At 39.3% G+C, this 23,099-nt stretch overlaps 1 protein-coding gene across 4 annotated transcripts in view; it reads right to left on the minus strand.

Annotated features, from left to right (window-relative positions):
• Window positions 1-23,099, minus strand: part of LOC117572595 (IQ motif and SEC7 domain-containing protein 1) — a 47,144-nt gene that overhangs the window by 6,985 nt on the left and 17,060 nt on the right. Inside the window, exons 1-2 of one of the 4 annotated variants that reach the window (XM_034255505.2) lie at window positions 19,740-20,475; window positions 1,014-1,583 (exon numbers count right to left, since the gene is read on the minus strand). In XM_034255505.2, the coding sequence (XP_034111396.1) occupies window positions 1,014-1,583; window positions 19,740-19,807 (638 nt within the window). In that variant the 5' untranslated portion in view covers window positions 19,808-20,475. Of the gene's footprint in view, window positions 1-1,013; window positions 1,584-1,687; window positions 1,741-5,010; window positions 6,204-19,739; window positions 20,476-23,099 lie in introns of those variants that run through there. The other 3 variants (XM_034255504.2, XM_052005938.1, XM_034255503.2) reach the window with 3 other exon arrangements.

Here is a 23,099-nt window from a genome sequence, read left to right on the forward strand (position 1 = left end):
GAATAAGTTAGAAATCAAATATATTTAACGAAGATGAATAAAAAACTATAATTAATCGATTAATTAATAAAGAATAATGTTTGGAAAGAATGAATAAATAACATTAAATAATCCATAAAGAATATATTTCAATTTGGGAGATCGTTTAGAATGAAGAAAGTCACTTAAATAGTTACAATTATCATAAGCTGACCAACTGCTTGAATAATAAATCAGATCTATTTTATGAATACGAAGAATGTACTTCACTTAATCGGTTAATCCATTAATATGCGAATTTAGCAGTTCAATAAAAAGGAAGAAGAAAGCGCCTTAAAAAATCGGCAATAGTTATTATAAACTATCAAACTGCTTTTATAAAATAGAGTTGTAAAATATTTGAGTTAAGATACAACAAATCCATGTAACTAGTAAAATTGTCTAAAAGAGTTTATCTTTAAGTGCAAGAAAAGATTTATGAAGAAAGTACGCGTTAAGGAAATCTGTAATCACTTTCAAAGATCAGCGTTTAAGACTTTTCTTCATACCTGCAGACAACGATTCTGAGTGAAAACATCTGCGTCGCATTATCATTTGATATTTGCACGCAGAGACCTGTTTTCCTGGGCAGCTGAAAGTGCGTTACTGCTGAACAATGAACAAAGACAAACTAGCGGGCAAAAAGAGAATTTGCTTTTGGCTAGGAAAAACAGCTGAGATTGAATTACAGACAGTAGCCAGAGAGAGAATTAAGGCCAAGCAACTTGTGGCTGCTCGTAAAAAAGTCAGCTGTCAACTGAGTGCCAAATATTTACATTCCAAGCTGCTAATGTGCGTCAACTCCTAATCTTGGCTGGGATCGTGAGTGTGGGTGGTTGGTTGGGTGATTACATACATATATACTACATACGATACTCTACTCTGCTTATCAGTTGGATGTGCCGCAAAGGACAAAGTCCAAAGTCGTTAGCAAGACAGTTTGGATGGCTCATTGGATAATAGATAATCGATCACAATTTTAATGGAATACTTACGCTGATTGGGCGCGCGTTCGCTTGAGAACATCGCCTCCATTGCGGATGGAGTTCTTTTTGTGCATATTCTGTTGCTGTTGCTGCTGCAGCTGAAGTTGCTGCAACTGTTGCTGCTGTTGCTGCAACACCACAGCGCCAGCAGCCGAACCGGCGCCGGTGCCGACGCCGCTGCCCGCAATGACGACAGCGCCGCCGTGATGATGATGATGCCCATGGTGATAATGATGATGATAGTGCCCAGCACTGCCCACAGATGGCGCTGCCTGCACTTGCATATAATGCTGTTGCAGTTGATGCTGCTGCTGTTGTTGTTGTTGTTGTTGTTGCTGATGGCACGTGGGATACTGTTGTATCTGGTAGATCATCTGCGGATGCTGTGGCGCGGGATAGTTGATGGTGGCAGCCGAGTTATGCCCCCCGGCCCCCGCATAATGATTCTGCAGATAAACATAGCCACCGACGCTGTCCGTGGTCGATGTGGAGCCGTGACCTCCTCCAGTTGACGATATTGGCGCACCCGCCAAATCGTACTGTGTGGAGCCGCTGCGCTCGATGCTCTTCTGGGGAAAGCTGCAAAGATTAGAATATAGAAATAGATTAGTTTAGTTAAGGGTAAATTTGCAGAGTGAGAGTGAGAAGTTGAGGGCAGCAGCAACAGCTTTTGTTATGCATACCTTTCGCCAATTATAAAACCCGAAATGCAAATGATCATTTTGGAAAAATATTCTATGGGTTTGCTTTAACACACACACATTAACACATCTAAAATATATATACACGCAACTACAGTTATGGAGCGAGTTAATCACAATAAAAACGCCAGCCACAAAAAAAAGTTGTAATAAATATTCAAATTCAAATTGAGTTTCGTGAGTTTTGTGTTTACGGTTTGACCGATCACAGGAAGCACTCAAAGAGTCTACAACACTCGATTCTCAAGCGGAAGAAGAAGAAGAGTTTCGATTCTCAAGCGGAAGAAATCGTTCGTCGCGTCGTCGCCCAGCAACGGTCGCGTTTCAACTAAACCGAGAGACATCGCTTCGAGCTCGACAAGCTGCTCAAAAAAGGCCTAAACGTGTTTTTCATTTGTATGTGTGTGTGTGCACACATATACTATATTATATATGTATTAGTATGCCATGCCAGCTGCCTACGCATCGAGCAGAAATGCATCTGTTTTGTTTTTGAGCTCAACAATTGTTGTTGTTGCTACCCTTGCGAAGCCATAGACAACAATACAACGAGAAAAAAAGAAGAGAGTGAGAAAACACTGAAGAAGATCCTCCTAAGCGTAAAAGGATCCCTTTCAAAAATGAAACCCAAAAAAATCCTAAAGCAGAGATGGAGGCGGGGGAAGGGGCAAAAGTGTCAGTGCCATATGTCGACTGGATCAGCATTAACATCCATCCACTCTCTCTCTATATAGGAAATGATTAGCTAACGATGACAAACACACACACATCGAGAAATCCCCTAGACACAAAGATTGCAGTTCAGCGACAGATCTTCAAGAATTTTGTTGTGGAAATTAAAAGGGAGAAAGTGCTGAGCTGCGTTAGATTAACAACAACATTGCATTGGAAATGGAAACGGAAAAGAAAAGTGATTATTAGATTGATAGATTGAAGCATAATATATGCCTTGGAAAATGGAAAAGAAAAACAATTATTAGATTGTTAAGATCTCTGAGCAGAGGTGAGGATTGATCAATAATTCAAGATAAAAAGCTAGATTTGTAGATGTGCATAAATATCATACTTTGGAGTAACATAATATAAAGGAATACGGTATTGATTGATTCATTTTCATTAAGAGATCTTAACTCGATACAAATCAGAAACATAAATCAGTATTGCATTACCTATACTTTGCAAATAAATTTAACTCAAATTGAATTACATATATTCGATATTATAATAATAGTTCAAATTCGAAAAGACTTGATAGAAGATTTTCCTATCTATTCTGTTTAGTTACTAGGATTACTAAAATGCCGTATGTGACATTTTGGACTATAGAAAATAGAACTCAAAATCTTTTAGTTCAACAATTTTGTGTGTTTTAAAAATAAATTAAATCGCTCTATAGAATATAAAGTCTTTAAGATTAGTAAAATATAGTAAAATAACCTTTTGACTAAAAAAAAAAAAATTGAAAATCTTTTAGTTGTAGGAATTTTTCACCATAATAACTAGAATTGAAAAATCCTTAACTATTTAAGATTTGTTTCTCTCTTTTTCTCAAGCATCTCCTTTGATCTACACAAAATTTTACCGCTTTAACTAGACTCATCCTAAACATTTCTTGCTACCGATTGAAACGTTAAATTTCCCACATCAGTTAATATTTATACTCTATAATTTCAGATTTCCTTTACAAATAAATCTATAATTATTTCCTTTAATTATTTCCCGACCGTTAAAACCCTGCGCTACTGCGTCTAAATAATTGATTATGTGATTCGTATAGTGCCGAAGCAATTTGAAACATGGCTCAGTTGGTGGCCTAATAGGTTTTTGGCCGTGGCTAAAACGCAATCAGTTAGAGCATTCGATGCACAAAACCAAAAACACAAAAATGGAAAAGAATCTCGAATCGACAAAATTGTGAACAATGCGCAGCTGGATTTTGCACCCAGCGAGCAAAACACAAACAGGATTGAAGGATAACGAGGCAGGAAAACACGCACAATACGATTTTTCAAAAGGGGCGAGTGAATACAAGAATATTCGAGTATGAATACGAATACGAATACGAGTTTTATCCTTGTCCGATTGTTTTGTGTTCCTCTGCTTCTTCTGCTTTTTTGCCAGGTTGAGGAATAATGCACCTGGCGAACAATTCAACCCCGGTTGTCCTTACAGAGCAGGTAGAGCAACAACAACTTGCTCTTGTTGTTATTGTTGCCAGCCAAGCAACTTGCCACACAGTTTTTCTCCCTCTCTCTTTCTCTTTCTCACTCTTGTGCAACGATTTAAGTGCTTGGCGAGTCCTGCTTGAAAATTGAGTCGACGTCCAAGTGAAAAAGAAGAAAACATCTGCCACACGTCGCCACTAATTGTTTGCTGCTGCACATGTGTCCAGCTGTTTGTTTGCCTCCAGCTCAAGCTGTATTTGTAGCTGTATCTCTTGGATACGATTGTATCTTGCGGCCAGCGACGTCACTGACACACTACGCTTTGCGCCGCGAGCCACAAAACTTTGTCCGTTCCCCTGCCCCTCAGGCAGCGAGCGGACTGCGAGCACTTCCTCGCACACTTCCTCAGTGGCTGTTTGATATGCAACAAGTGTCGTCGTCGTCGGCCTTTTGACGTTGCGACTTGCGTGACCTGACGTCGTCGTCGACGTCGGCGACCGCCTTTAAGCAAAGCGCACCCGTAATTGTTATTGATTTTACATTAGTGTTCGTTTTTGAGGTCTTATGCTTTATGGAGTGTGCCACATTAAGAACCAAACAAACAAATGAAAAGGCCAGACAGCTGACAGACAGACAGACATACAAAAAAAGTGACAGGGAAACCCAGTGCAAAGGTGCGAGACTTTTAGTTTTCATTTTAAACTGAAGCCAACACGAAGCTGTCTAAGTAATAGACTCTATTTAAATGTATGTGTTAAGTCAACTTATTGCATTTGACTTTGACACATTACAAATTCATTTTATGTCTTCAAACAGCTTTTAATTAACTAAATTTGTAAGTAATGCCCTCTATATTACCATTTCTTATTGAGAAGTAACAGCGCTGTTAGCTTAACAGCAGCTTAGCATTTTCTGTTACAGCCCAAAAGTATGCAACGTTTTAGTTGCATTTCATTTCACGCAGCGAAGACACGTTCCAGTGTTAATGAAACGCATTGGAAATGGAACGAACATAACAAAGCACAGGCGATAACAGGCTTTTTAATGCATCGTAAATACTTTTAACTGCTGTTCGAGGCAAGTCCGCGGAATGATAACGATAACGGTAGCTGGGTAGCCTACATCTTTTGTGGCGCTTACCTGACGGCCGTCACATGGTGCGAGGTGTGTGTCTGCGTCTCCTTGTGGCGCGTCGACAGACTGACCACGGTCACGTGCCGCGTCGCTGTGCGCACCACACGCCGCACTCGACTCCGACCATCGCCGACAACAACAACAATCGGCGGCGGCTTCTTTTCGCTGTCGTATTGCAAAAAGGATTCGCCGCCGCTGTCATCGAGATTCGCGGGCACAGGAAGATGCCTGCGATTGTTGTTGTTGTTGTGATGATGGTGGTGGTGGTTGTTGTTGTTGGTACTGCTGCTGCTGGTCTTGGACATGATCGTTGGAACGGGAGATTGAAACAGCGACGTTGTTTCTTTCGCATTCGTTGCGTTTCACACACACACACAATTCACAATTGAAAAAGACACAGACACCGAGACAAGGGGCAGGGAATTGGAGGGGGCGTGGTTTGACTACACTTTCGCCTTCACTTTCCGTAGGTTTTTGTTTGTTTGTTTGACTTTGACTCGAGAGTCGAGTTGAGTTGTTGTTGTTATTTGTCGTTGTTGTGTTATTGCGGTTTCTTTTGCTTTCGTTTCATTCAGTTGCAAATTGATTTGTTGTTTTCGATTATAATTTATTGTTCTTGCTTTCGTTTTAATTTATGTACATATTTTATTGATATTTGTTGTTGATTGTGGTATTTATTGATGTACTCTTCTTTGATTTCTTTGCCATTTTATCTTTGGTTTGGTTATGGAATCCATTCGTTACTTCTTCCCTCTCACTCTTCCTTTTGACTGTCTACATTTTGTTTGTAGATAACGTTTGTTGTGTTTTTTTTCTTCTTTTTTGAGGTATGCTAAGCGATAATATTAGTAAATTAATTTTAGCTACACATTCCACACACGCGTTTTACTATCTTTTTGCGCATTGCGTAGCCCAACCATAAACATTAGCTGCAACAACAGCAACAGCAACAATTGTGAACGCCCTTCAAAAAATGGCTGTAATAAAGCAACAACATTGACACACACACGAAACACTGAGAGCGAGAGAGCGACAGAGACAGAGAGTCATGGGATGACAATCGCTAATGAAGCAAAGTGGGTAGCGTGACACTTGCAAAATGTTATAGTTGCTTGTTGTTGTTGTGGAAGAGCGAGTGAGTAAGAGTGAGATGGAGAGTTGCAAGCTCTCTTCTCGGCGCATTCAATCAGCTTTGTAGCTTTTTAGGTCAGCGATCGCAAGTAAAAGTCGCATAGCTAGAAAATATATATGAAATGAAACCGAGCGAGCGAGCGAGCGACTTGACAAGTGCCAAGTAAACAAATAAATATTCAAATTGAATGCGAATACACGCACACCAGCACACACACACACACACATGCACATGTCAGGGATGTGAACAGTTGGCATCCGTCTGCACTAATCGAAAGCTTTGGCGAGAAAGCTCTTTTGGCAGTGTGCCCAGTCCCCCAATCCCCCAGTTGTGTGACCTGATCCACTTAAATAAATCCATAAATCATATGGAAATTTACGTGAGAAGATTTATCAATGGCAATCGCGACACAAACAAAACAATGGCGCATTGAAAGGGAAAAATCAAAAAATGTTTTGATGGTATATCGTCAGACAAGATCAAGATCGCTATAAAATGTAAATTGAGAATACTCTCGAATCCAAACAGTAACAAAAAAAAAGAAACAATATAAAAGTCAAAGTCGCCCCCGCACTTTCCACTCGTAAATCTGTTTGCGTCAAGTTCAAGAACCTTTCGAGACAATCCGTCAGTCAGAGAGTCTCGAGTGTCGCTCTTCTTCTTCTGCTTTTGGCTTTTATGTGAATATGATCACAAATGCTCGATGGGCATGATGTCTTCATCATTAGCGTAACGTCTTCTCCAATTCGTTACAATTGTGGCTAAACGCTGTCAATGTCTCATTTCGTGATTTCTTGTATTTGTTGTTGTTGTTGTTAGTCAGAAATCGAGACACGACAGCAAAAAGCTGAAAGCTGTTTAAGCCAACGATAAGCCAACAACCTCCCTACCTCCCTCCCTCTATAAGTGTGTGTGTGTTTTTAGCCTTGCCTTGGATTCCACAACAAGTCATGGCATTATTGGCCAAAACAAGTCGCCTACAATCAAACAACAGTTGTTCTGTTCTGTTCTCGGGGCGTGGAGAGCGGGGCGAGACGTGGGGCGAGGTTCGAGTCTCGACTGTGAGAATGCTGCCCCGAAAAACCCACTCACTGAAAATATCAAAGCCCAGCTTCGAATATATGTTTTATTATTTAGCAAACTATTGAGAAGCAGTTTCTGTTGTTGTTGTTGTTGTTCTCAATGTTGTTGCTATTGTTGCCTAAAGCATTCAACTTGTTCTCGTTGCTGTTCTTTTTTAGCATATTCTGAGAAAATACTTTTGTAATTGCAGTCTTAGTTTTAGTTGAACAAGTTTGCAGCGCTAACTTTTCAGCTTAAGAGTTCTTGGCTCCTTCGTAAAATAAAAAAAAAAAAAAAAAATTGCTTTGGTTGGGTCGCGTTTTAATTTTCATTATGCTTTAAAGCTGGGCTGCATGCATCCGCCACAGTGCACGACAATAGCAAGTTGTTGTTGTTGTAGTTGTTGTAGATAAAGCTGCCTTTGTTTTACAGGTGTTCCACTGCACGAGCAACAACAGCAACAGCGGCAGCAACTGCAGTTGCAATCAGCTACAAGTTTTCTTTGCTTGTATTGTATAATTATTTAATTTATAATTATTACACACACACACACGCGCGCTTTTAGTTAAGAGAGAGAGAGAGAGAGAGAGGGAGCAATGCAGTTGGGTTCCACACAGTGTTTGTGGCCCGTGCTGCCAACGCTTTATTCACTTTCGTGTCATTAGTAACGGCGCAGCACGTAATCCAAAACTCTCTTTCGCTCTGCCGCTCTCACGCGTCGCGCACTCACTTGTGCGCTCTCTCGCTCTCCCACTATTTGCTGCATGCGTCTGCAAGTGCAGGCAGCGCTCGAAAATGAGCGGAAGAGGAAGTGGAAACACAATACTTCGTATGCAGCGTAATTGGTTGCCAAGTGGTTACACAAGCAAAAAAATGCTAAATAAAGGAGAAGCACAACAAGCAGCAGCAGCCACCACAACTAAGATCGCGCAACGTCTGCGCGCGACGTTGTCAACTTCGTGACACAGCACGACAGACAGCTTTTATTATTGTTTTTGGGGAAGCCAAGTAACGGTTAACAGTGCTTTCTCTGGCCACTGCAGGTCAGCTGCAGCTGCGCACTGCGCATTCAAAATATATCAGCTGTGAAGCTTTTGAGTGGCTGTCAAGTGAGCTGCAAGCTTTTACGTTGAGTAATGCCCAAAGGACGTTACGTTATTTCACAGCTGCAGCTGCACACTGCTCTCTGATCGCAAAGCTTTTGCGGGAATGTTGTGAATGCTGCTAGTTGAAAGAGAGAGAGAGAGGGGAAGAGTGAGTTCACTCTAATAACTTTAGTTGGGTGCTCTATGTGCTGTTTCTGCTGCTCTCAGTCAGTAGTCAGCACTTGCCCACAATTTCAATTAAAAAATGTGTAGCAGAAATTTCCAGTCGAGTCCACACACACACACACACCGACAGTGGGACGCTTTGGACTTGTGTTTGCCGAAACGTAACGGGGCAGTGGCCGTGGCTGCTGCTTTGCTACTACAGTGGCTGCTGCTGCCGCTGCTGCTGCTGCTATTCCCGCTGTCGACGCCTATTTCTGTAGTTGCTGCTGCTGCGCTGCTTTTGTTGTTGCTGCTGTGTTTGTTGGCGGCACTATTGTTTTTGTGTGATACGCGCAGCAGAGAAAGGCGATTTTCTCTTTAATTATATTTTATTTTTTTACATTACAAAAAAAATATTGTGTGCAATGCTGTTGTTGTTAGTTTTTTTTTTTTTTGGTTTCCGTTTTGTTTTTGTTTTTTGGGTTTTCGTTTGCCGCTTGCTATTTGTTTTTATTGCTTTTGTATGGCAAAGAGGGAGCACACGACGATGTCAAATTAATAAACCGGCCCTGACTTGACAGCAGCCACAATCACAGCGACATCGAGACATGGGGAATTACAACAACAACAACACCATCGACTACAACAACATGAAGATGGCACACGCGTTGCCAAATCGTGAGCTGCGTGTTATGTGTAGATTTTGCAATTAATAATGTTGATGTTGTTGCTATTGTTGTTTTATTTCTCACTTTTTCAACACTCACTCACAAACACACACTATCACAACTCACTCACAATTATTCAGCGAGACAAACTTTTGTTTGCAAATCAATTCGCGCGTTGCAAAAAATATTGTGTTATTCGATTTTGAAATTTTGTTGCTTGTTTTGCGTATGCAAAGTGGCAATAAGAGCAACAACAACAACACTGCTGCTGCCAACAATAAGCAATAAGCAATCCATTATTTTGTGACTAACACACAACACAACCGAGCGAACCGAACCAAGTAAAATGTTAATGTTAATGTTAAAATGTTAGCAACAAAACGCACGATCGAGCAGCGCTTGAGACTGAGAGACGACGGACGTCGGACGTCAGACGACGTTTTGAATCGAGAAAAGCGCGCGCGCACGGGTTTCTCTACGTTGTGTTGTCTGTGCTCTGCTGCTGCTGCGGCCTGTCGCGACGAAACTTTGAGAGAGACTAATTTGGCCGAGCGAGGCGTGCAAGCTTCCAAGCCGTGAGTCGACTACACACGGTTCGTTTTGCTCTTTCTCCACTCTCTCGCTCTCTCGAGTATATGTGAGCAAGTGTATGAGTGAATGGTGCGAACGTATTGTTCACATGTGTGTGTGCTAGTTGTTGTGTTGTGGCTGCTGTATTATAAGCTGTTCTTTTCAATTTGATCTACCGAAAACAATTGGCAGTCTATAAACGAAACACTTGCAATAGTACGTCTATCATTCGCATACATACACACACACACACATTCCTATACACCTGTATCTACGTCTATAAAGTCATAAGTGAGCATTGACGTACGTTGTACAGTGGGACTAATTGCAATTGCAAACTAATAGTTTTTAGCACTGAAAACAGCTGCAATACGCCAGTTTATGGCTGATTTGTCAGCTTTAAATGCGTTTGCTTAAATTGAATAATTGAGGAAAAAGAGAGTAACAAATCGTATAATTCGATATACGTATGCTGCTGTAAAAAAAGGTGTAAATTTGCATGCACACACATACACAAGCTCGCTCGCTTGCTCATACATGTCCAAAAAAAAAGCGAGCGATCACACAATAGCAACACAATTTGTGAGACAGTTGAAAACAGCTGCTCAGAGCAAACTCGATAACAACAACAATAACGATAACTGCAGTGGGAGAGCCGGAGAGCGCAAATGAATGAGTGCTGAGTGCCAAAAACACAAAAACAAAACCTATAGCAAAAGCAAAATGAAATAACGAGCACAAGTACCCAACGAGGCACACGAGCAAGCAACCAAACATACAACAATAAGCTGCGCTTACGTTACGCTCAGGTGACTCACGACTCACCAACGAGTGAAGGGCGAAACGAAGGCGGCAGTGTAAGCGGGGGCGCTCTCTTTCGTTGTTGCTTGCTTGTTCGCTCCCTCTCTTTGGCGTATGTGGTGTTTTTTTGTGCATGTGCTGTACGACTATGAGTACGAATAGTACGAGTACATTATGGCCGCTGTAAACGCGAACTGTGAGGCACTTTTGGTAGTTAGTTGCTTGCGGCGGGCTACTAACAAAATGGGCTTCGTAATGGCTGACTGGGCTGGGGCTGGGACTGGGACTGCGAGACTGAGCCAAGCGTTAAGCGTAATGATGAGTGTATTCCACTGCATATGGATATACAGACATTTGTATGTGTGAGTGAGTGTGTGAACAACAAACCATTTATATCCGGACCTGCGGCCTGTTTTGACTTTTCATTGAAACTCGCTTGTTGCTGATGTTGTTGTTGTTGTTGTCGGACGTTGCTGTCACTGGCATCGTTAAAAACTAAATTCATAAAAACCAAAACTTGTGCCCACTGTGCCACACTCATTCACTGGCACACACACACACACACACACACACACACACACACACACACACCTGCAAGCATAAACATGAGTTACAATACGACTATGTTTTGTATGTACTACTCTATGAGCAAGCTTGCAAGCAAGCTGCTTTGATGATGATATTAACGCATTAGGCACAAGGTACACAAAACCCATTTACCTTTTGCCTGACTTTGTCTCAGCTGTTATGAAACAATAAACAACATTCAGCGAATGATGACAAGCAACCGCAACAACAAATAACTTCATGTGAGCGAGGGCTGCTCAATATAATTGCCACACCTTAAGAGTCAGCTGCACTCACTCTAATTGCATGACAGAGTGCACTAAATTCACTTTCAATGCATCATGTTTTTTTGTTTTTTAATGCATTTTAATTTGGGTATTAAAATTCAGTTTAGTTCCAGGTTTAATTCCTGTTGGTATGTCTAATTATTGTATTGACTGTGAGAGACCCTTTAGTTATTTTCTTAAATTTTGCTACATTTATTTATTTCCTGGTTTATTTTTTTATAAAATATATAAAAGTAAAACAAATTCCTGATCCTTAACCAAGGACTTTATATTAATAGAAAATAAAAAAAAGTATATTATTTTAGTAATTGTAGAAAAGATTTAAAACAACTTAAGAAAATTTTAATTTTGATTTAAAAAGAAAGCCATTTCTAAAAATATCACTGTTTTATAGTCAATTTAAATTTAGAACAACTTAAGAAATTTTTAATTTTGACTTATATGTTATTAATATGAAATTTCTAGCTATTTTCTGAAGATAACACTTTTTTATGATCAATATATTTTTATAGCCAATATTTTCAGTCTAATCTAATAATAGTTGTAATTACTATAAAATATATTTCTAGAACAACTTTACAAAATTGTATTTTTGTCTTATACTAAGAAGAAATTTCTCTCTTTTTCTAAAAATAATACTTTTGTATGGTCAGTATACTTTTATAGGCCATATTTTCAGTCTAATCTCTAATGACAAAATGTAGATTAATTTAGCTTGTCTCGCTCATTATTTAGTCTGCTCAATTATCGCCTACACCTTGTTAATGTACAATACTTTTTGTCTATTGACTTCGTAATAAATATCTATCTAATCTTAACGTAGAACCCAAAAAAAAAAAAAAATGGATTGTAAAAGTATCGATATGTTTACACGTCACTTGGCCAGTTCATTTAACTAATCTAATCTTATCGGGTTGTCCAAATATTTATACATTTCCATAACTACTTGAGCGGCCCGTGACTAGGCTTACTACATACAACATCGTATACGAATCGTTTTGTATATTTCATTAGTAAACATAGCGAATGTAGTTACTAACTATGCGATTACGATTACGTTTACCGACTGTTTGCCTGTTGTTGACTTGACCTTAGGCGTCTGAACCCAATTTGTGGATAAATAAATGTATAAGCATATATACTATGCATATGGCTGTCAGCCCTGTACGATTGCGGGGCCAAAAAGACCTTCAAACCTCCCCAAAAAAACAGAAAACAGAAAAAATAAAGCTAAACACAATGATTGCGAGAGCTCGTCGCTTGCAACCCTCCACTGCTGCCTCCTCCTGGGTCTTTCCTACCTTCAACTTGCGTGTCGCTGTCGTTGATTGCATTCGGTCGGTCATGGCTGCCACAGACTTTGCCAACTGACGACGATGGCGACGTTGACTTTGGGTGATTAGAAAGTGAACGCTGGGCTCCGAGCTGAGACAATGGCAAACAGAGAGAGGGGCAAACACACACAAGAGAGGTGGATACGGTTAATGAAGCGTGCCCATCCAGAGTAGAGATGACTGTTAAAGCATTATGGAGCGTGGCATGTTTTATTTCTTCTTCTTCTTTTTTTTGGGGTGGTTGCAAGAGGGAAGTACGCACATACTTAATTTACTCAGTGTTACCTAAGCTGTGAAATGGCATTATGTACTTTTCCGTTGGGTGCCCCTTTTTGCCCCCATCTCTAATCCGAAATTACAGCCAAAAGGTGAGACAAAGATCGCGACAAAAGGCGATAGGCGATCAGATTCACTCTCACTCTGACTCTGACTCCGACTCCGACTCGTCGGGCATTTAATTAAATGTGTAGCAAACACAGAGGCGCCAATAATGAAGATGAAGATGAGCAGCAACAATGACGAACCACAGCAGCCGCAGCCGCAGTGGCTGCCAGAGCGGCAATCACATCAGTCAACAGCAGACACCACCACAGAAGCAGCAGCAGCAAAAAATGGAAATGGGCAATGATTTCTATACCCGGTACTTCTAAGGTAGGAGGGTATGATAATATTGTGTTAAGCAACAGAGAAATTTATTTATAATTCATAACCTATCAGAGATCATATCTGAACACAATGCTTCTAACAATTTTTGAATATCCTGATTTAAAATTGTGAAAAGGAATTTTGGTTTAGAAAATAAAACAGTTCCAAAAAGGTATAGTCATTATTTAAGAGAGATCATGTCTGAACACAATACTTCTAATATTTCTTCGATATTCGATATATAAATTGTGGAAAGGAATTATGGTAAATAGAATAAAATTTGCAAACAATTTTTTTAAATTCTTAACACTTCCAAAAAGATATAATGATTTAAGAGAGATCATCACTGAACACAATTTTTGGATTCGGCTTAAAATTTGTCTAAATGAATTTTAGTATATAGAAGAAAGTTTAGATAAATTTTTATAAATTCTCAACAATTTCATAAAGATATAATAATTTAAGAGAGGTCATTTGTGGACACAATTTTGCAATTTTTGGATATTCGATTTCAAAATTGTGGAAAGTATAGTGTGGTATACAGAATAAAATTTAGAAAAAAAAATGTATAATTTCTGAACAGTTTCAAATAGGTATAATAATTTAATCAATTTAGTCAATCTAAAACGCAATTTGATATGGGAAAATTATTGTTTTCACATAATCACATATTCTCTCAAGAATGGTTTCCCAAAAGAAAGCGTTACATTTAGATATGTAATAATGCCCAAGACATCGAGCAGAAAGGTTAAAAATTATACTGTACAGTATTTCACAGTCGAGCATGCTCGTTCCATACTTATTTTCCATTTTTGCTTGCTGCTGCTCTTTATCGTTTTCTGTGTATTTTTTTGTGCTGTGCTGTTGAAAATTATGTTAGTGGGAAATTTTTGTTGTGGTTGCCGATGAAGTACACGACAGAAAGACGGCGGACGGACAGACAGACGGACTGACGAACGAAGCGCCGCCAAAAACTTCACTTTCACTTGCACTTCAGCAGCAGAGTCAGCGCCGCACTTCACTTCAGTTCACTTGTTTCTTCTTGGCCATGAATGAAGCATATTGTTATTGTTATTATCGTTGTTGTTGTTGGTGGTGGTTGCTATTCGCTGCTTTTTGGCTGCCCACTGGCGTCGCCTTCATCAATCACAAAACAATCACGAGAGCAGCGTGCGCCGCGGGGCCAAAAAAAAAAAAAACAAAAAACGAAAAAAGCAACCACAGAGGAGCAAAGCGAGGCGCAGCAATTGTGGCACGATGTGGATGTGGATGAGAAAGTGCGCCCACAAGGGTTCTATGCTCGTTAGGCTCTAAATCACGTAGCGCAGACCCAGCCCCAGCCCACCTGGCCCCCATTTCCCTCCTCCCTCCTTTACTCTATTGCCTCCTTTGGGGCATTTCTGTGTCTGCTTTCTCATCGATGTGGCGCGTTGAAATGTTCATTGGGAAAATGCATGTTTACAAGCGATTAGCAGCCTATTATTTATTTATTTATTTATGTTTCATGCAATTGTAACTCTCAGCTCAGCTGCTGGCTGAGATTATCAGCATCGAAAGATTGCCATTTTCGTAATGATCATCATCAATTCAATTGGCTAGCTTTGCATAATCTGTTCCCCACTAAATTGGACATCATTATGCGAAACTCTTTTATCTTGTTTTTTGTCTATTTTTGGTAACCTGATGCGAAGCTACTGCCTACTTTCCACAGAAGCTAATGAACTCTTCGCTTGATAGAGAAGAGAGGAGTGCGGTATTTAAAAATTCACAACAACCCTTGCAATGATTTGGAAATTGTGCGAGCTGTTGAGATGTTGAGATGTCGTCATTTCGTCAGCTTCCAATTCAATGCAAATTTATACAACTGACAACGACGCAGCGACTGACGATTGCACGCTCTGTCGACAAAACAACAAAAGTACAAAACGAGAAAACCGACAACAATGCAATTGTGCCGCTATTGTGCAACTCGGAAAAGTGGTGGTAGGAAAAACCTGTAAGAACATTAAGTGCACTGTGCTGTAATTGTAGATGAACTGCGCCAAACCTCTTGCTCTAGCTTGTAGATATCTACTGTAGCGAACACAGTAGTCACTCACTACTCAAAAAGCTATTAGTAAATCACTTTTCAACTTTTAACTGCTGTCATGGGAAAATAAAGCATTCAAAATAACTTTTTTTTCGCATCGCTTTTAGTGAAATTGTATAATAAGTAAATAACATATTACTTTAAGCTCGTGCAAAGCTGCAATTTCATTTAATATATAAAATTAGTAAAATAATGATCAGCAAAAATAGAATAAGTGACGAGAATAAATAGGTATTTAGAAAGTAAAATGTGGAAGCTAAAAAATTAATGGAACTAATAACTCATTAATAAATCAAATTACTATGAGATTATTATTATTATTTAGAATTTAAAAAAATCAGTTTTCTTAATTTGATATATAATTAATGATCTATATTAGAAATTCATCGATTTACTCCTATGAAGAAAAGTGTCGAATAAAAATATTAAAAAAAAAACTTTTTTTTTACATTTCTGTTCCTTCAACTTTTCATCCATTTCATTGATAAATAATAGACATAATAAATGATCGATATGCATCACTAACTAATCTAATTTTATACACTTTAATTAAAATGCAGATGTAATTAACATTGATGTACACATATTTCATTCATCCATTCAAAATTGAGTGAAATTAACCACTTGAAAAAATTGAAAAGAATCTCTTATAAATATTTCAGTTGCTATTAACACCTCTTAAATTATCGATATGCGCCATTCGATCGATATATTTTATATACCTGCATTACATTCCGATTCAATGAATATTAAAAAATATTCTTCATACAAAATTAACAACTTGAAAATATTCAAAAGAATCTCTTATAAATATTTTCAGCTGCTTTTACTTCACACCTCTTAAATTGATGGATTATTACAAATACATGATCGATATGTGTCATTGATCGATCTACTTTCATTTACTTGTAAATACATATTTACTCTTTTTAAATTTTAGTGAAATTAACCACTTGAAAATATTCAAAAGAATCATTTTTAAGTATTTAGGTTTCTTTCATTTCACACCCCTTAAATTGATGAATTACGTCGCGCACAACAATGATCGATATGCGCCATTTATCGATCTAATTTTATATACCTGCATTAATATTAAAGAATAGTTTTCATTCAAAATTAAACATGTAAATAAATCTTTACTATGTTTAATATGTAGTACAATTAGCCACTTGAAAATATTCAAAACAGTTTTTCCTGAACATTTTAGTTGCTTTCATTTCACACCCCTTAAATTGATGGATTATTACAAATACAATAAATGATCGATATGCGCCATTTATCGATAGACGTAAACAATGCCAAAGTGCAAGTAATCGATCATTTGTGGCTTATCAACATTAAACAAGTTCTTTGTTCTGGCATTTCCCATAAACACACACACACATACAAACTCATGTATCGAGCTTTATCTAGCGTGTCATATAGCCTCTAATAATCGCATACACTGCAAATTTTTACGCCCGCTGATTACAGGGCAAAACGGCAAAGTACTTTTCGGCTAAGTTCTCGGCTTTGTTGTGTTGTGATTCTCTTTGCTTTGCTTTTGCTTTTGCTGTGCTTTGCATACATTGTGGATGTGTCCACAGCAACAAAATCAACGGCGTCGACTGCGACTAACTGGAACTCCAGAAATTTGGCACACAACTAGGACGACAACAGCAACAACTACAACTACAAGTAGTAACAGTAACAAGAGTGGAAGTGGCAATAACAACAACAGCTACAAGAACTGGTAACTGGTCTGTAGCAACCGGCAACCGGCAGCTAAGAAAAAAAACTGAGGCAACACCTCCGCCAACCTCCTGCCAGCCGCCTCGTTACCCACACATGACGTCAGCCGGTTGGTTGGTTTGCAACTCTTCTTAACTGGTTTTTCAGTTTGTTAATTTAGATGCTTTCTTGATGCTCTTCGTCGACTTTTCGGCTGAATGTGTAAATACATTTGCGTAGGCCTACAAACCCAGAAGCCTACTAAAACCGCCCCGACGGATGCCAAAGAAATCGCAGCCCGATTTCATATTGATAAAACACCAAATAAAAAAAAGCCTGACTTTCAATTAGCAAACGATGGCTAAAAGTATTCGGAGAGAGAGTGAAAAAGCTAGATCACGTGGATCAGATCATTTAGAGGCAATTAAAGGCACACTTTGAACTTGAAATTTGCATCGCGAGACAAAGGCAATAAAGTCAAGTGGAATAATATATTTAAATAGCATGACTTTCGGAACAAAAGCTGGGCGCTGAAACTTCAGATACAAATAGATAAACAGATACAAAAAGAGAGAGAGAAGAGAGAGAGAGAGAGACGGAGAGACTTGCTGAAAGATCACTTGAACCACATGTCAGATGATTAAATGCTAAATAGCAGCTACTAACTAAGTACACAATTAATGTGCTAACTTCCATTAGTTTCGTTCCGTAGATATATGCAAAATGAACTCTTTGCACTCTTTTGAAAACTCAAGGTATACACATAGTATATATTTAACTAGTTTGACTTTTGTTATAGCAATACAAATGTGAAATCTAGTTTGGTTTTTATGTGATTTATCAACGTGATGAGTAAGTCTGGTTTAATGTCTTTCGTCTATCTGTTTTTGTTTGCAGTGAAGCGTGCATTTCCTTATTGGCTTTAATTTTGTGATTTTATTATGGACAAATAGTGAATAACTTTTATGTCATTTATGGCTAATATTGAGGTCTGTTTTGTAGTACTTTAACTTTGATTATTACCAAACAAAAAAAGTGGTTATAATTATAATAATTGCCAGCTTAAGCAGAGAGAAAAAACAGTCATGGCCGTATCGCAAGACGCAAGCATAATAAAAAAAAAGAAAAAGATACTGACTTTATATTAAACAAAACTGAGAGCCAACTCAATTACAGTACATATCAATTAGCTTGTTATGCAAATTGTTTAACAATAATTAAGTTCAATTTTCTGCAATTATCGAGACAAGAAATAGGGCAGCAAAAATCACAACCCTTAACCCTTAACAACGTCTAAGTACAATATACAATTCCAGCTGCACTATGAATTAATAATCGGGGTTTGCTTCTATATATCGCACACGTCTTTCGCTGTGCTATCAATTTGCCCTAAGGTTTATAGTTTATTTTTCCGCGGAAATGCTATACACCAATTAGACGATTGTCGTAAAGAAACAAGTGCATGATAATGGTTGTCAGTCGCTGTTACACTTGCATTTGACTCGAAAGACCTATTGACAGTTATGTACATATAATCACGTGTTTATCATGGAATTTTGTATGCGCGTGTCTCATCGTGGGAGTCACTGAGCGTTACGTCTGCTACTAGTACTATCTGTATCCATAGTATGTTATGTATCTATCTACAACTACGACCAAGCGAGCAGCGAGCAGCACTTGTATCTATCGAACAAATATATGCAAATGTGCTTATGTGTGTCATGTGCTTGTAGCCAAAATGTCAGAGTTCAAGGCTTTAGTAGCTATGCTTTTTATGTAACTGTCAGCTAGCAAATGTACATGTCCAATACATATACATACATATATATTTTGTGAACGTGCACGGAAAAAGGATATCAGCTTATTTTCATGCCAAAATAATCGATTTTTGTTTCCAATTGAATGGGCTTTCGAAATAATCTAAGCCTGTCACATCCGGCTGCCAGTTAACTGCACACAAAAGGTATTTACTTAACACAATTTTTGTGACTATTTCCATCATAAAGTTGTCACAACTTTGCCGAACTCACATTCCACAGCAGCAGCAGCGGCAGCAATAAAAAATCGTAGCATACTTTTGCGCTGCGGCGTAACTAATAATAGTGTAGCATACTTGCAGCTGTCAAGTGGGCAGGTTATAAAAGTGTTGCCTACTTTTGCGCTGAATGAAATCCAATTCAACTCGTTGAAATAGTGCATTGTGCATTGGGACTGTTGTGTGGGTGTTTTATGTGGTGGGCGTCGTCGTCGCTGCCTTTTGTTGTTATCCCCACAAGAGAGATGGAAGTTCGTGTGTGGGCCAATTGGAGGGTGGGGCCCAAACTATGTGTGGGCAGAGGGAGTTGGGGGAATAATCATAGAAACACAAACAGCAGAGATGTCATTGATTTTTGCCGCAGCTGCTGCAGCTTCGGTGGGATGGATGCGAATGGTTGTGTGTAGGCGTTTATTGCGTCACAAGCGACCTCGTCAAGGCGAACCTTGAACTGCCGGCAGCCAGACGCATTTGCGGGGGCGTCAGCTGGAGCAATTTCGTGAACGAAGGATGCCCCACAAGTGCAACGCAAGTTAAGGAAAAGAAAAGAAAAAAAAAGGATAAGGATAAGGACTTTCCACTTACCAGTAGATCTCATTGGAGGTAATCATATTGGTGGTCTTGTAGTACTGGGCGGCCGTATAGCTGCTCATTGTGTATAGATAAATAACTTCCTTTATATACGTACGTAGAATATATATGTATTTGTGTTTTATGGGGTTTCAGTTTCGTGCTAGTTAAGGCAGACAGCGACCCTTCAGTGCAATGTGGGCAGTGTCTAATGAAACGGAATTGTTGTTGTTGTTGTTTGTTGTTTGATTATTTTTTTGGTTACTGTGGAACTAGGTTCTGATTCTTTTATGGACGGTTTACAACACTTTGGCACCAGAGCGATAGATACACGTAGTAGTCGAAGTAGTAGTAGAAAAAATCAATAGAGACGCAAGCGGGCAAAGAAAATTTCACTTCACTTTTGAGCCAATTTCGCGATTAAACTACATATATGTACTTATAGCGAGTATTTATAATCCACATATATATCTGCCATATATACTAGCAGCAATCTCATCGCATTATTAACGCCCAGCGGGGCAGAAGGAGGGCGACAAGAGACGACTACGACGACGACGACGACGATGGCGATGTATTTGCCGGGGTTGGCCGCAGACAAACGAATACATACACAGGCGACTGCGGCGGCGACAGCGACGGAGGTAGGCGGGGGGCGGGACGTTTGCGAAAAGTACGAAAAAACAAATACAAAAAACAAAAAACAATACAATACAACTGAAAACGGGACACCGAGAGACACTCGCGAGGATACCTTGTTGTATCTCAACAGAGGGATCCCTAGACACTAGAGACACACTAGACACTAGAGAAAAACACTAGAACACTAGAGAGCTAGCGCTAAGTGGCGCCTCTACTACATGGGATCTACAATAAGTTGATGTATATATTTATGTGAAAAATGTTGCTAGGCGGAAAAGCGTCTGGCGAAAAACTAACGTCGGCTAACTGTATGGCGAGACTGACTACAACGGGGCTGCTACGCTCAGCTCCTGAGCTACTGAGCTGGGAGCGTTACTAAAGGCGTCGACAGAGCCAAAGCGGCGTCAACTGCTCAGCAAAACTGAGAGAGAGCGACCCTCCGAGAGAGTGAAAAGAGAGTAAGAACCCTTGGCAGATGGAACAGATGTGAGTGCGGGTTGTTTTCCTATGTTCCCTCGCCTCGTCTCGTCGCGTCTCGGGCTGCGTCTCATTTACTTTTTGGGCCGGGTGGTTGCTTCGACTCGTGTCGTGTCGTGTCCCTTTGCCAGAGACTCTTGGCAATTTGCAACTGCAGCTATGCAACACAGCAATTGCATTGCAGGACAGCTGCTGCTGTCAATTAACTGCCTCCCTCTCTCTCTCTCTGTTGGTCGTACTGCCAACTTGCTGATTGGACCAGGCCAATAACTTCAGTTCATTCGCTTGCATTGAGTAATTGTCGCTTAAATAGTTTTATGCGCGCATTAAAAATCATTAAAACTGCAAAACGAGTCCATTAACAACAATTTGCCGAGCGCAGTCACTGAGCGAGATAGCTATTGATAAACCAGAAAGAGAGAGAGAGCGAATGCGTGAGAGAGTATTGGAGCGCCAAAAGGGGGGACGCTCTCTCTCTCTCTCTCATTCTCTGTGGCTGTTTTAGGGGTTGCTTTGGATGCCGTCGCACACATTTTGTTCACAATACCTTTGGGTTAAACGTGAGCAAAGCGAATCCGGAATGTTTGCTAAGGACGACAACAACAGCTTTGAGTGCCTGAGGAGTCCTTAAGATGCACGACGCAAGAGGGCAAGAGACTTTAGGGCAATTTATTGCCCACCCTTATTTGCCAAAATCGGGGTGAAGCCAAAAAGAGACCCAGAGAGATAGAGAAAGCAACGCTCAGAGAGCGAACCTAAGCCAAAGAGAGAGCAAACAGCGTTGCCAGCTCGAAAATTGTACACTGCAAGAAAAGTGTGCGGACTAATTGCCAACGCATTAGTAGTTGAGCCAATTAACTTCACTTACTTGTCTTCCCAGTAATGAGTATTGTATCAATAATGTAATAATCTGGTATTATAAGAATGAATGCCCCTGGAGTTAGTCAAGCAATCTCTTCAATGTACATTTTATGTATTAATTTAAATTCTTATTTCATGCCAATTTATTAGTTACTCATTAGGGTTAAACTTAAATTAATGTAAATAGATTTGGTAAACCGTAGCGTCTATTTTTAAGTTAATTTCAAGCGATAACAACGTAATATTTATTATTCATTGAATCACAGCTCAGTTGGAACAATTCATTTATACAGATGTTTTAGTTTATCGATAAATAGAGAATTTCAATTGCGCAAATTAAATGCGAATTACTGTTTTTTATTTAAATATTTTAAAAAAATTATTGTTAAGGCAATCTTTTCTTATATTCAGTCAATTCAATAGCTTTTAGCTTTAGGCGTTTCTATAAAATTTGGTTCTAATTAATTATTTCAATAATTCCCTAAGAATTTCATGACTGAATTTAAATATAGCACTAAAAACATTTGACTTCACTAGTTACTAGAAAAATATCAAACATATAAAAAAAAAACAAATAATAACAAGAAATTTTGTTTTGTATCATAGTCTAAAGCTGCTTTAAGACTAAATCCTAATTGGTTACTAATTAGGTTTTCAATCTAAATCATCACTCGCATTAAATTTCAATCAAACCATAAAAGATTTTGCCCAACACTTCAGAGACTTTTCTTAACAAATAGTTTAGAGAATAAAATAAAACTGTCTGTTATCAGAAGATAATCCATATCTTTCTAATCCAAAGAACAAACCCTTGGCTGACATCAATAATAAATCACTTTAGCGCACAATTCCCAGGCGTTATTAGGTTCTTTTTTATGGCTGCATCGCATGGCATCGAGTGGCGTCGAGTTGAATGTGAACAAGAGACATGTATTGAAGTAAAAACCCAGAAAAAGTGACGAATTGAAAACTTCTTTTGGGAACTCCTTTCCCTCAAACCTCAAACCTCGAACGTTGACTGCGTGCGTGCTCGAGTGTCAGCAATTGCAGTGTAGGTGGGAGTGTCAGGGGGAGGGGAGAAGTGTTGCAGTGGGGTGGTGGTTGGTTGCACGACTGCTGTCTGCACTTTCTATGGCCCCGTTGCATGCAATGCAACCAGCCAACAAACAACAATAAGCACTTGACGCTCACAGCGAGGTTACCCCCAAATGAGACTTTTGCCTTCGACTTCGTCTTCGATGTCGAGTTCGTCTTCGATGTCGACTTGAATAGACGAGCGCGCTTTTCAAATACTAGACGCGCGGCAATAAGCATTTAATAATCGGCAGCAGCAACAACACATCGCGGTAATTGGCAACTGCAGCAAACTGCAAACTGCAATTGTGAGACGACACC

Source organism: Drosophila albomicans, chromosome 3 (genome assembly GCF_009650485.2).
Source record: "Drosophila albomicans strain 15112-1751.03 chromosome 3, ASM965048v2, whole genome shotgun sequence".
NCBI classification, from domain to species: Eukaryota; Metazoa; Arthropoda; class Insecta; order Diptera; family Drosophilidae; genus Drosophila; species Drosophila albomicans.